The sequence below is a fragment of the Bombina bombina genome, chromosome 6, assembly GCF_027579735.1.
Source record: "Bombina bombina isolate aBomBom1 chromosome 6, aBomBom1.pri, whole genome shotgun sequence".
In the NCBI taxonomy this organism is placed as follows: Eukaryota; Metazoa; Chordata; class Amphibia; order Anura; family Bombinatoridae; genus Bombina; species Bombina bombina.
In genome coordinates, this window is record NC_069504.1 from 1101821324 (window position 1) to 1101837095 (window position 15772).

The 15772-nt window shown below is 39.0% G+C and overlaps 1 protein-coding gene across 2 annotated transcripts in view; it reads right to left on the minus strand.

The window, feature by feature from the left end:
* The window catches only part of KDM7A (lysine demethylase 7A), a 318101-nt gene that overhangs the window by 130385 nt on the left and 171944 nt on the right, over positions 1–15772 (minus strand). For both annotated transcript variants that reach the window (XM_053719030.1, XM_053719029.1), the window contains exon 4: positions 1949–2109. In XM_053719030.1, the coding sequence (XP_053575005.1) occupies positions 1949–2109 (161 nt within the window). The remainder of the gene's footprint in view (positions 1–1948; positions 2110–15772) is intronic.

Sequence of the window (15772 nt, forward strand, 5' to 3'; positions counted from 1 at the left end):
GGTCTGCTGTGAGTGATTACCTCCCTCAAAATAATTTTTGAAGACCCTTGAGCTCTGTAGAGACGATCCGGATCATGCAGGGAGAGAAACAGACTTGTGACTGAATTTCTAATGCGTAGCAAAAACGCCAAAATAGGCCCCTCCCCCTCACTCACCACAGTCCTCTCACACATCCTATCTATTAGTTGGGTGCAAGAGAATGACTGGGTGTGACGTAGAGGGGAGGAGCTATATAGCAGCTCTGCTTGGGTGATCCTCTTGCACTTCCTGTTGGGGAGGAGTTAATATCCCAGAAGTAATGATGACCCGTGGACTGACTACACTTAACAGGAGAAATATATATATATATATATACATACACACACACACACATATATATACATATATATATATATATATATATATATATATATATATATATATATATATATATATATATATATATACACACAATATATATATATATATATATATATATACACACACACACACATATATATATATATATATATATGTGTGTGTATATATATATATATATACACATACATATACACACACACACACATATATAAACTAATCTATCTGAATCATGAAAGCTTAATATTGACTCCCATGTACGTTTAAAACGTGAAAACTACAGTATCATCAACATTTCAACAAGCATTTTATGTGATTTTTTATAAAACCGGCTATGCTATCTCACATGGGAAAGATTTACTTCTGCTGTTTTTGTGAGCACTGGATTATTTTTCTTTTCTTCTCATTTTATATCTAGTATCACCTAAATTGATTGCGACATCACTTTGACTTGAATCCTCTCCAGAGTATGGAGCATCCTCAGTAACAGCCAATCCTGGCTACCTGCTCTAGTTTAGGAAGCTTGCGGGCCTTGATTTAAGCACATTAGAATGCGTCTTGTTTTACCCAAAGGTATTAAGCCATCTGCTCCTTTCACAAGATCACTGCCAAAATACTACTATAGCATCAAATTATTGCATTGATAATGTCATGATAAAGAAGACTGTGACAGAATTCTATTGTAAATGTAATATCCAGCCTAAATTAATATGGAAAAAAGCCAGATCCAGATTAAAACGTCTGGCTTTCTAGACTTCTGCACTACATACAGTGAAATTGCCATGTGATACTCAGAATGCACCATCCGTTACAATGCAAAGGATTTCATTGTTCTTGCTTTAAGTACAGAGAAAATAACCTAAAAAGATTTAACTAGAGATTCTAAAGGTAAATATTTTCTGTGATGTGCAGGGTTATTCATCCAAAGGAAACTATACAGTACAGACACATGACCATGCACTGTCTTTCTCAAACCTGTCCCCAGGCTTTGATAACAGGACAGGTTTTAAGGATCACCTTGGGTGAGAGCAGGTTCGTAACTATGTTTACTAATCAGCTGATTATTTCACCTGTGCTGCAGCTCAGATATCCTGAAAATCTGACCTCTTAGTAGGTTTAAGGAGAGGTTTGAAAACCCCCTGACATAGATGAGCAGCAAAACTCGGCACTTACCCTGGGGCAACTTATTCTCTGTTGTGTATGAGTAGGCTGTATGATTCGTGCAAAAGCCCAAAGGGGAGTGTATCATTTACAATGTGATGAACAGGAAAGTATTTACATTTAGCTTGCATATAAATAATATAAAACAATTATAATACTTACTGACAGGTATGGAAAAACTGCCTTTTTTTAAAAAAAAAAAACATTTATTGCAGGGTTTTCATTTATTTCCCTTTCATTCCAAAAAGAGAGACATTAAAACATTTTTCTTTTGTGTAAAATTTATTTTACAACTGTTATTATATTACATATTTAAAAATAAAGGCATGCGCCACATGATACAGAGTATATAATCTGTAATAAACAGTTGTCTTGGGACAGATAACCTGGCTAAAAGTTATTTCAACATTCACTTAAGTTTAGTACTTACCGACATAGCGCTCCACATCCATAACTGAGAAGGTTGGGGGAGGCAATCTGAGACCCAGGTCATCCAGTCTTGGCACCATGATTGGGAGGCTGAAGCTGTGTTTCTCCAGGTATCTCTGCGTCAGCTGGCTTCCGCACATCTTCAGAATCAACTCATCCGCACTGAAAGATGGGAAATGCCAAATTAGGAATTAAAAATCTTACGTCAATACATACGGCACAACATAAAACGAAGGTTACAAGAGAAAATAATAAAATGGCTTCAAATGGAAACAAGTATAAAACCATTCCGGAACCTTACTTTCCAAGGCAATACTATAAAACGATAACAAGTGAAGCACAACAGGCATATTACATGAGACAGAACAAGCTATTGCATCTAAGTCTAAATGTTAAATCAGTTTCTCAGTTGAGGTGAGCCTGGGGATTACCAGGCTCCAGTACAAACATAGTTAGTCTGTTTAATGTTTCATTCTAGTTGTATCCAATTAAAGATCTTGAATTCTTATACAATTTACTATCTTGGCCAATCCAATACTTACCAGGTGAGAGCCCCTTCTCTGTAGGTGGCATGGACAGTAACAAACCACTTCCCCTTTACGTATATGATAACCACTTGCCTTCCCACTTACATTCCTAGTTTCTGTCCATAGGATATACAGGACTAGGTTCCCTCTTTGGTAATGTATAGGTGGACGCCATCAGGCTCCGATTCCCACCGGACTGGTAATATTTGTTGTCTATGGGCTATCATTGATAACAGAAGGCATGTAGATCGTGGATAAAGAGGCGCAGGTCCTAAAGAGCTCTTTTTCTAATGTTCCAGTTAAAGCTGAGGAAGAGATAACTTGGCTTTTGTTTGTGTAGATCAACACCTAATAATTAGTGCAGTATATTTACTCTGAAGAGTTCAGAGTCCAACTTGATCAGTTGTAAAACCCGATATTAAATGTGTGGTCAATTTCTGTCTATTCCCCACTGGTCTGGACGTAGCTGCAAGTGATAAAACTTTCACTAAGAGGTGTTGTATTAAAAAAATGTAAATATGCAGTATACTCACTCCGAAATAATCAGAATCCAGCTCCTCACAAGACAATTGGAGGTGTAGTAAAGTTTCTGTCTACTTTTCCATAATGCAGGTGTAATCCGAAATGATCGGAATCCAGCTCCTCACAGGATAAATGTAGCAATATTTGACAATTCCAAAAGGCAGCAGGCAAATATGTTACAAAACAAACATTTATTAAAACGTGTCACAATGGACAGATAAAAAAGCTCTATAAATTTGCTCTACGCGTTTCAACGAAGAACTCGTCTTTCTCAAGAGCTGTAAAAGTTAGATGTGTCTATATTTATCCTGTGAGGAGCTGGATTCCGATCATTTCGGATTATACCTGCATTATGGGAAAGTAGACAGAAACTTTACTACACCTCCAATTGTCTTGTGAGGAGCTGGATTCAGATTATTTCAGAGTGAGTATACTGCATATTATTTACATTTTTTAATACAACACCTCTCAGTGAAAGTTTTATCACTTGCAGCTACGTCCAGACCAGTGGGGAATAGACAGAAATTTACCACACATTTAATATCAGGTTTTATAACTGATCAAGTTGGACTCTGAAAACTCTTCAGAGTAAATATACTGCACTAATTATTAGGTGTTGATCTACACAAACAAAAGCCAAGTTATCTCTTCCTCAGCTTTAACTGGAACACTAGAAAAAGAACTCTTTAGGACCTGTGCCTCTTTATCCACTATCTACATTTCTAAACAGTCCTTTGGGAGAGACTGATAGAAGACAGCGGTTCACACCAAGGGGAACCGCTTGTCATATCTGTACCAATATTGATATAACAGAAGGCATGCCTTCCCCCCTCTGGATATGGGAGATCAGTTTTTGTAACGCTCTCTTAAGTACTGCTATATAGGCAACAGAGGAAGTGTGCAACCTGGTGTTGGGTCAGTTCATGGAGCGAACGCACATGTGTGGGGCCATCTTTAAATCTTTTAGGGAGACACTGAATGTTGCATCTTCATTTGTGCAGCCAATGTTTGTTTGTGCAGTTTTGGTATCTGGATTGGGAGTATTGCTCCTGTTAGTCTAGTAAAGCACAGTATATGCCTTCTTTGTCAAAGCTCAGTGGCATCCTTTCTTCAGATGGATTCTTCAGTCCCAATGACTACCAACAATTTACTATTTTACGGTATGTGCTAAAAAATTAACACACATCGGAAAAGAAAACCAGCATATAGTATAACTTACTTCATTAGTTTTTAAAGGTACAGAGTTTGTAACATTTAAATGTGTGGAGGTGGGGGGGGGGGGGGAATTATTAATCAACTCAATGCTAAATACAGGGGGGGGGGGGAAATAATTTATGTAAGAACTTACCTGATAAATTCAATTCTTTCATATAAGCATGAGTCCATGAGCTAGTGACGTATGGGATATACAATCCTACCAGGAGGGTCAAAGTTTCCAAAACCTCAAAATGCCTATAAATACACCCCTCACCACACCCACAATTCAGTTTAACAAATAGCCAAATAGTGGGGTGATAGAAAAGGAGTAAAAAGCATCAAAAAAGGAACTGGAAATATAATTGTGCTTTATACAAAAAATCATAAGCACCATAAAAAGGATGGGTCTCATGGACTCTTGCCAATATGAAAGAAATGAATTTATCAGGTAAGTTCTTACATAAATTATGTTTTCTTTCATGTAATTGGCAAGAGTCTATGAGCTAGTGACGTATGGGATAGTAATACCCAAGATGTGAAACTCCACAAAAGAGTCATTAGAGAGGGAGGGATAAAAATAAAAACAGCCATTTTCTGGCTGAAAAAAATTAAATCCACATCCAACAAAATAAGTTTTTCTCATAATTGAAAAGAAAAAACTTAAAACATAAGCAGAGGAACCCAAGCTGAAACAGCTGCATGAAGAACTTTTCTACCAAAAACTGCTACCGAAGAGACAAATACATCAAAACGGTAGAATTTAGTAAATGCATGCAAAGAAGACCAAGTTGCTGCTTTGCAAATCTGATCAACTGAAGCTTCATTCTTAAAAGCCCACGAAGTGGAGACTGATCTAGTAGAATGAGCTGTGATTTTCTGAGGCGGGGCCTGACCCGACTCCAAATAAGCCTGATGAATCAAAAGCTTTAACCAAGATGCCAAGGAAATGGCAGAAGATTTCTGACCTTTCCTAGAACCAGAAAAGACAACAAATAGACTAGAAAGTCTTCCTGAAATCTTTAGTAGCTTCAACATAATATTTCAAAGCTCTTACAACATCCAGAGAATGTAAGGATCTCTCCAAAGAATTCTTAGGATTAGGACACAGAGAGGGAACAACAATTTCCCTATTAATGTTATTAGAATTCACAACCTTAGGTAGAAAATTAAATGAAGTCCGCAAAACTGCCTTATCCTGATGGAAAATCAGAAAAGGAGACTCACAAGAAAGGGCCGATAATTCAGAAACTCTTCTAGCAGAAGAGATGACCAAAAGAAACAACACTTTCCAAGAAAGTAGCTTAATATCCAAAGAATGCATAGGCTCAAAAGGAGGAGCCTGTAATGCCTTCAAAACCAAATTAAGACTTCAAGGAAGAGAGATTGATTTAATGACAGGCTTAATACGGACCAAAGACTGTACAAAACAGTGAATATCAGGAAGTTTAACAATCTTTCTGTGAAATAAAACAGAAAGAGCATAGATTTGTCCTTTCAAGGAACTTGCAGACAAACCTTTATCCAAACCCTCCTGAAGAAACTGTAAAATTCTAGGAATTCTAAAAGAATGCCAGGAGAATTTATGAGAAGAACACAATAAAATATAAGTCTTCCAAACTTGATAATAAATCTTCCTAGAAACAGATTTACAAGCCTGTAACATAGTATCAATTACTGAGTCAGAGACACCTCTATGACTAAGCACTAAGCGTTCAATTTCCATACCTTCAAATTTAATGATTTGAGATCCTGATGGAAAAAACGGCCCTTGAGACCGAAGGTCTGGTCTTAAAAGAAGAGGCAAAGGTTGGCAACTGGACATCCGGACAAGATCCGCATACCAGAACCTGTGAGGCCATGCTGGTGCTAACAGAAACACAAACAAATGTTCCATGATGATCTTGGAGATCACTCTTGGAAGAAGAACTAGAGGTGGGAAGATATAAGCAGGTTGGTAATACCAAGGAACTGCCAACGCATCCACCAACTCCACCTGAGGATCCCTGGACCTGGACAGGTACCTGGGAAGTTTCTTGTTTAGATGTGAAGCCATCAGATCTATTTCTGGAAGACCCCACATCTGAACAAACTAATAAAACACATCTGGATGGAGCGACCACTCCCCCTGATGTAAAGTCTGACGACTGAGATAATCCGCTTCCCAATTGTCTACACCTGGGATATGTACCACAGAAATTGGACAAGAGCTGGATTCTGCCCAAGAAAGTATCCGAGATACTTCTTTCATAGCTAGGGGACTGTGAGTCCCACCCTGATGATTGACATATGCCACAGATGTGATATTGTCTGTCTGAAAACAAATGAACGGTTCTCTCCAAGAGAGGCCAAACCTGAAGAGCCCTGAGTATTGATTAGTAACCTCAGATTTCCAAACCCCTTGTGCTGTCAGAAAACCCCAGACAGCACCCCAACCTGAAAGACTTGCATCTGTTGTGATTACAGTCCAGGTTGGACTAACAAAAGAGGAATCAAGGAACTCTTTGGTAAATTGATCCTCCAACCATGTCTTTGAAGAAACAACAGTTGATTTGTGTGAGATTCGGGAGAATGTAAAGACTGAGCTAGTACGAAGATATCGTCCAAATAAGGAAACACTGCAATACCCTGTTCTCTGATTACAGAGAGTAGGCCACCGAGAACCTTTGAAAAAATTATTGACGCTGTCACTAGGACAAATGGAAGAGCAACAAATTGGTAATGCTTGTCTAGAAAAGAGAATCTCAGAAACCGATAGTGGTCTGGATGAATCGGAATATGAAGATATGCATCCTGTAAGTCTATTGTGGACATTTAATGACCTTGCTGAACAAAAGGCAGAATAGTCCTTATAGTCACCATTTTGAAAGTTGGCACTCTTACCAAACGATTCAAAATTTTCAGATCCAGAACTGGCCTGAATGATTTTTCTTTCTTTGGGACAATGAATAGATTTGAATAAAACCCCAGACCCTGTTCCTGAAACGGAACTGGTATAATTACCCCTGAAAGCTCTAGATCTGAAATACACTTCAGAAAAGCTTGAGCGCTCACTGGATTTGCTGGGACGCGTGAGAAAAAAAATCTTCTCACAGGAGGTCTTACTCTGAATCCTATTCGATACCCTTGAGAGACAATACTCTGAATCCATTGATTTTGGACAGAATCTGCCCAAATGATTTGGAAAAGTTTTAATCTGCCCCCCACCAGCTGAGCTGGAATGAGGGCCGCACCTTCATGCAGACTTGGGGGCTGGCTTTGGTTTCTTAAACGGCTTGGATTTATTCCAACTTGAAGGTTTCCAATTGGAACCAGATTCTTTGGGGGAAGGATTGGCTTTCTGTTCCATATTCTGTCGAAAAGAACAAAAATGATTAGAAGCTTTAGATACAGCCACCACGGCGAAACGCGTCAGTGGCGTCCCCCCGTTCTTCCATACATGTTGTTTTTAACCAAATTTGTTGATATACTACCTTATTTAAATGACAATGGAATAATGGTATAAAAATCTTGTTGCCGCAGTTGCGGTGTCTAGTGCAAGCTATTCAGCCATACTAGCTAGACAAATAACTTTGTTTACTCATAGGTAATATAAACGTCAGACTAGACTTATTCAAATCTATATTATACCTAGATATTTATAGAAGTCATACTAGACTTATTCAAATCTATATTATACCTAGATATTTATAGTAGTGATGCACCGAAATGGAAATTCTGGACCGAAATTGAATCCGAAAATCCAGGATGCACTTGGCCGAAAACCGAAACGGATACCGAAAATGTGTTTTTTCAAATTAATTTTTTTTAGTTTTTTTTTTGCATAATTAGAGCCAATAAAAAAGCCCACACTTTTATTGAAAGTAATACACTAAAATTGGACCAAAATATCTTAAAACAATAATATGCTACACAATAATTTTACCAAGAAAAAAAAAAAAAGAAAAAAATGCAATTTTCGGCCAAAATGTTTCCTCACTTAAAACAATTATAAATATCAATATACTGTATTCTTCATTTAGTTCTATGTAACAGAATCATATTTAACTGTTTTTTTTTTTTTACCAATTATCCAAATAAAGTATAGTCCTAGAAAACTCATTATATGCAGAACAGTAAGTCAAGTAATAAACTTAAACAGCAGCTCTAGGCTAGCATCAAATTTGAAACATGCTACACAATAATTTTACCGAAAATAACAGGCAAAAAACCCGAAAACCGAAATAGCCAAAAAGGCTATTTTCGGCAGAAACTTTCTGCGGCCGAAATATCGGTGCATCCCTAATTTATAGAAGTAATAAATAAGTACTATTTACTTTTTTACAGCACTATTAGCGGTACCAACAAGGCAATATTTATATAAAGGTCTGATCTCCTTGATACTAACTAGTGAATGGTTCTAATCTACTATTGGAGTTTAATAATGGACTCTTTATAATAACTCCAATGGGAATATAAGTACAGTTTATCACGGTATTAATAGGTAAAACAAGGAGTTTATCAGACTCTTTACCTTCTATAGCACTGCAGGTATTATCATAAAGGTCTGATCTCCTTGATACTAACTAGTGATATTCAATGAATGGTTCTAATCAACTATTAGAGTTTAATAATTGACTCTTTATAATAACTCCAATGGAAATATAAGTACAGTTTATCACGGTATTAATAGGTAAAACAAGGAGTTTATCAGACTCTTTACGTTTTATAGCACTGCAGGTATTACTATAAATACCACTACCAACCTATATACTTGTCAGTGATAACAAAAACGGTAATAAAAGGTAACCCAGTATTAGAGTTTATCTACTAAGTCCTCACAATAATATTTAAGGAAACTCAAGCACAATTTATTGTGGTATTAACAGGTAATAAATGAGAGCTTATAAGACTTTCCAGTCCTTTTAGTATTTTGTGTTACATAGCAGTGATCAAAACTCACAAGTCTAAAGTGTTTATGAAAACTCACCGCACTTAGGGGCTAATTTTACCTAGAGTAACATACCAAGGGATAACCCTGTCATTTGATTTGTCGAGAGACTATACATCAACCTAACGAAGGTGTTTGTCTCCAATAGCCAGTAGTGACACTACATGGCTAATAGGTAGTACATCCAAATTCTTTTAAAATGTTTGTAAATCCCCTGTTTTTAACTTGATCTAGTAAAAGTTATATTTTAATTTTTCCATTTCTTTCACCTCCTATGTTATATTAATACGTTCACAGAGTGCTACATTTGTACCCTTTTGTCAGTTTCTTACTGATTCTTCGTATAAGCTTTAGATTTACCCTTAGATCTTTTATCTTGAGGCAAAAAAATGTCCTTCCCCCCAGTGACAGTTGAAATAATCGAATCCAACTGAGAACCAAATAAATGGTTAACTTGAAAAGAAAGAAATAGTAATCTAGATTAATATACCATGTCAGCATTCCAATATTTGAGCAACAAAGCTCTTCTAGCTAAAATAGCTAAAGACATAGATCTAACATCAATTTTGATGATATCAAAAATGGCATCACAGATAAAATATGATTAGCATGTTGAAGCAAGTGAACAATGCTAGACAAATCAGGATCTTTTTCCTGTTGCGCTAAGCTTTCCAACCAACAAGTTGATGCAGCTGCAACATCAGCCATAGAAATGGCAGGTGTGAGAAGATAGCCAGAATATAAATAAGCTTTCCTTAGATAAGATTCAAGTTTCCTATCTAAAGGGTCCTTAAAGGAAGTACTATCTTGCATAGGGATAGTAGTACGTTTGGCAAGAATAGAAGAAGCCACATCAACTTTGGGGATTTTTTCCCAAAACTCCAATCTAACTGGCAAAGGATATAACTTTTTAAACCTAGAAGAAGGAATAAAAGTACCACCAGGCCTATTCCATTCCTTTGAATTCATATCAGAAATAGCATCAGGAACAGGAAAAACCTCTGGAGTAACCACGGGAGGTTTATAAACAGAATTTAAACGTTTACTAGTTATAGTATCAAGAGGACTAGTTTCCTCAATATCCAAAGTAATCAACACCTCTTAACAAGGAACGAATATACTCCATATTAAAGAGATAAGTAGATTTGTCAGTCTCAATATCTGAGGTAGGATCTTCTGAATTAGATCCTCATCCGAGGAGGATAATTCAGTATGTTGTCGGTCATTTGAAATTTCATCTACTTTATGAGAAGTTTTTCTGATGGATACATTCTCTGCATGTAAAAGCTTATCATGACAACTATTATATACCACAGCTGGAGATGTAATCTCCACTAAATTACAACAGATACACTTATCTTTGGTAGAACTTATCAGGCAGCAGGGATCCAACAGTGGTTTCTGAAACAGGATCAGATTGAGACATCTTGCAAATGTAAGAGAAAAAAACATATAAAGCAAAATTATCAATTTCTTTATATGGCAGTTTCAGGAATGGGGGAACAAATGCAAACAGCATAGCCCTCTGAGCATAAAAAAGGCAAGAGGCATATAGGAAGTTTAAATAATTAAAATTATTTGGCACCAAGTATGACCCACAACGCAAAATTAAATTTTTTGGTGCCAACAACATCCGGAAATGACTCAACTCGCGTCAGACGCAAGCTTGTACAAGGAAACCTGGCGTCAACTAAGACGCTGGAAATGACGAATTTGCGACACCGAACGTACCTTCATGCCAAAAATATTCTCGCGACAAGAATGACGAAATAAATATCAGCATTTTGCAACCTCGCAAGCCTAATTTTGCCCGCGAAAATTAATGAAAAAACTGTCAATTTGAAAAAAAAACGATAGCCCAGGTAAGAAACAATAACTTCCTAAATATGTTTTCCCAATTTTTAAACGGATAGTCTGCAAAAGGAAATTTACATAAACCTGACTCATGGCAAATATAAGTACAATACATATATTTAGAACTTTATATTAATACATAAAGTACAAACCATAGCTGAGAGTGTCTTAAGTAATTAAAACATACTTACCGAAAGACACCCATCCACATATAGCAGATAGCCAAACCAGTACTGAAAAAGTAACAGTAGAGGTAATGGAATATGAGTATATCGTTGATCGGAAAACCTACGACCGATAACAGAGAACCTTTGAAAAGATTTCCCGTGAGGAAAACCATAAAATCAATAGACGATACTCTCTTCACATCCCTCTGACATTCACTGTACTCTGAGAGGAATCGGGCTTCAAAATGCAGAGAAGCGCATATCACAGGAGAAAATCAAGCACAAACTTACTTCTCCACCTCCATAGGGAAGCAAAGTTTGTAAAAACATAATTTATGCTTACCTGATAAATTTATTTCTCTTGTGGTGTATCCAGTCCACGGATCATCCATTACTTGTGGGATATTCTCCTTCCCAACAGGAAGTTGCAAGAGGATCACCCACAGCAGAACTGCTATATAGCTCCTCCCCTAACTGCCATATCCAGTCATTCGACCGAAACTAGCCGAGAAAGGAGAAACCATAGGGTGCAGTGGTGACTGTAGTTTAAAATTTAGACCTGCCTTAAAAGGACAGGGCGGGCCGTGGACTGGATACACCACAAGAGAAATAAATTTATCACGTAAGCATAAATTATGTTTTCTCTTGTTAGGTGTATCCAGTCCACGGATCATCCATTACTTGTGGGATACCAATACCAAAGCTAAAGTACACGGATGAAGGGAGGGACAAGGCAGGTACTTAAACGGAAGGGACCAATGCCTGTAGAACCTTTCTCCCAAAAACAGCCTCCGAAGAAGCAAAAGTATCAAATTTGTAAAATTTTGAAAAGGTATGAAGCGAAGACCAAGTCGCCGCTTTGCAAATCTGTTCAACAGAAGCCTCATTTTTAAAGGCCCAGGTGGAAGCCACAGCTCTAGTAGAATAAGCTGTAATCCTTTCAGGGGGCTGCTGTCCAGCAGTCTCATAGGCTAAGCGTATTACGCTGCGAAGCCAAAAAGAAAGAGGTTGCCGAAGCCTTTTGACCTCTCCTCTGTCCAGAGTAAACAACAAACAGGGAAGATGTTTGACGAAAATCTTTAGTCGCTTGTAAGTAAAACTTTAAAGCACGGACTACGTCCAAATTATGTAAAAGACGTTCCTTCTTTGAAGGATTAGGACACAATAATGGAACAACAATCTCTTGATTGATATTCTTGTTGGAAACTAACTTAGGTAAAAACCCAGGTTTTGTACGCAGAACTACTATATCTGTATGGAAAATAAGATAAGGAGAATCACATTGAAAAGCTGATAACTCAGAGACTCTACGAGCCGCGGAAATAGCCATCAAAAACAGAACTTTCCAAGATAACAGCTTGATATCAATGGAATGAAGGGGTTCAAACACAACTCCTTGAAGAACCTTAAGAACCAAGTTTAAGCTCCATGGAGGAGCAACAGGTTTAAACACAGGCTTAATTCTAACCAAAGCCTGACAAAATGCCTGGACGTCTGGAACCTCTGCCAGACGCTTGTGCAAAAGGATAGACAGAGCAGAAATCTGTCCCTTGAAAGAACTAGCTGATAATCCTTTATCCAAACCCTCGTGGAGAAAGGACAATATCCTAGGAATCCTAACCTTACTCCATGAGTAATTCTTGGATTCACACTAATGAAGATATTTGCGCCATATCTTATGGTAGATTTTCCTGGTTACAGGCTTTCGTGCCTGTATTAAGGTATCAATGACTGACTCGGAGAAGCCACGCCTTGATAAAATCAAGCGTTCAATCTCCAGGCAGTCAGTCTCAGAGAAATTAGATTTGGAAGAGAAATTAGATTTGGATGATTGAAAGGACCTTGTAGTAGAAGGTCTTGTCTCAGAGGCAGAGGCCAAGGTGGAAAGGATGACATGTCCACCAGGTCTGCATACCAGGTCCTGCGTGGCCACGCAGGCGCGATCAAGATCACCGATGCTCTCTCCTGTTTGATTTTGGCAATCAGTCGAGGGAGCAGAGGAAACGTGGAAACACATAAGCCAGGTTGAAGAACCACAATGCTGCTAGAGCATCTATCAGCGTGGCTTCTTGGTCCTTGGACCTGGATCCGTAACAAGGAAGCTTGGCGTTCTGGCGAGATGCCATGAGATCCAATTCTGGTGTGCCCCAACGATGAACCAATTGAGCAAACACCTCCGGATGGAGTTCCCACTCCCCCGGATGAAAAGTCTGACGACTTAGAAAATCCGCCTCCCAGTTCTCTACACCTGGGATATGGATCGCTGATAGATAAAAAAGAGTGAGTCTCTTCCCAGCGAATTATCTTGGAGACTTCTAACATCGCTAGGGAGCTCCTGGTCCCCCCTTGATGGTTGATGTAAGCCACAGTCGTGATGTTGTCCGACTGAAATCTGATGAACCTCAGGGTTGCTAACTGAGGCCAAGCTAGAAGAGCAATGAATATTGCTCTTAACTCCAGAATATTTATTGGGAGGAGTTTCTCCTCCTGAGTCCACGATCCCTGAGCCTTCGGGGAATTCCAGACTGCACCCCAACCTAGAAGGCTGGCATCTGTTGCTACAATTGTCCAATCTGGCCTGCGAAAGGTCATACCTTTGGACAGATGGACCCGAGATAGCCACCAGAGAAGAGAATCTCTGGTCTCTTGATCCAGATTTAGCAGAGGGGACAAATCTGTGTAATCCCCATTCCACTGACTGAGCATGCATAATTGCAGCGGTCTGAGATGTAGGCGCGCAAATGGCACTATATCCATCACCTCTACCATTAAGCCGATCACTTCCATGCACTGAGCCACCGAAGGGCACGGAATGTAGTGAAGAACACGGCAGGAATTTAGAACTTTGATAACCTGGACTCCGTCAGGTAAATTTTAATTTCTACAGAATCTATCAGAGTTCCTAGGAAGGAAACCCTTGTGAGGGGTGATAGAGAACTCTTTCCCTCGTTCACTTTCCACCCATGCGACCTCAGAAATGCCAACACTATGTCCGTATGAGATTTGGCAATTTGGAAGTTTGACGCCTGTATCAGGATGTCATCTAGATAAGGGTCCACTGCTATGCCCCGTGGTCTTAGGACCGCCAGAAGAGACCCCAGAACCTTTGTAAAAATTCTTGGGGCTGTAGCTAACCCGAAGGGAAGAGACACAAACTGGTAATGCCTGTCTAGAAAGGCAAACCTTAGGAACCGATGATGATCTTTGTGAATCGGTATGTGAAGGTAAGCATCCTTCAAATCCAATGTGGTCATGTACTGACCCTCCTGGATCATAGGTAGGATTGTCCGAATAGTTTCCATTTTGAACGATGGAACTCTGAGGAATTTGTTTAAGATCTTTAGATCCAAAATTGGTCTGAAGGTTCCCTCTTTTTTGGGAACCATAAACAGATTTGAATAAAATCCCTGTCCTTGTTCCATCTGTGGAACTGAATGGATCACTCCCATTATTAGGAGGTCTTGCACACAGCGTAAGAATGCCTCTTTCTTTATCTGGTTTACAGATAATCTCGAAAGGTGAAATCTCCCTTGTGGGAGGAAGCTTTGAAGTCCAGAAGATATCCCTGAGATATGATCTCCAATGCCCAGGGATCCTGAACATCTCTTGCCCATGCCTGGGCGAAGAGAGAAAGTCTGCCCCCTACTAGATCCGTTGCTGGATAGGGGGCCGTTCCTTCATGCTGTCTTAGAGGCAGCAGCAGGCTTTCTGGCCTGCTTGCCTTTGCTCCAGGCCTGGTTAGATTTCCAGGCCGGCTTGGATTGCGCAAAAGTTCCCTCTTGTTTTGTAGAAGAGGAAGTTGATGCTTCACCTGCCTTGAAGTTTCGAAAGGCACGAAAATTAGACTGTTTGGCCCTTGATTTGGCCCTGTCCTGAGGAAGGGTATGACCCTTACCTCCAGTAATGTCAGCAATAATTTCCTTCAAACCAGGCCCGAATTGGGTCTGCCCCTTGAAGGGAATGTTAAGTAATTTAGACTTTGAAGTCACGTCAGCTGACCAAGATTTAAGCCATAGCGCCCTACGCGCCTGGATGGTGAATCCAGAATTCTTAGCCGTTAGTTTAGTCAAATGAACAATGGCATCAGAAACAAAAGAATTAGCTAGCTTAAGTGTTCTAAGCTTGTCAAGTATTTCAGTCAATGGAGTAGCTGTCTGAAAGGCCTCTTCCAGAGACTCAAACCAGAACGCCGCAGCAGCAGTGACAGGAGCAATGCATGCAAGGGGCTGCAGGATAAAACCTTGTTGAATAAACATTTTCTTAAGGTAACCTAATTTTTTATCCATTAGATCTGAAAAAGCACAACTGTCCTCGACAGGGATAGTGGTACGCTTTGCTAAAGTAGAAACTGCTCCCTCCACCTTAGGGACCGTCTGCCATAAGTCCTGTGTGGTGGCGTCTATTGGAAACATTTTTTCTAAAAATAGGAGGGGGGGAAAAAACAGCACACCGGGTCTGTCCCACTCCTTAGTAATAATTTCTGTAAACCTTTTAGGTATTGGAAAAAACATAATTTATGTAAGAACTTACCTGGTAAATTCATTTCTTTCATATTAGCAAGAGTCCATGAGCTAGTGACGTATGGGATATACATTCCTACCAGGAGGGGCAAAGTTTCCCAAACCTCAAAA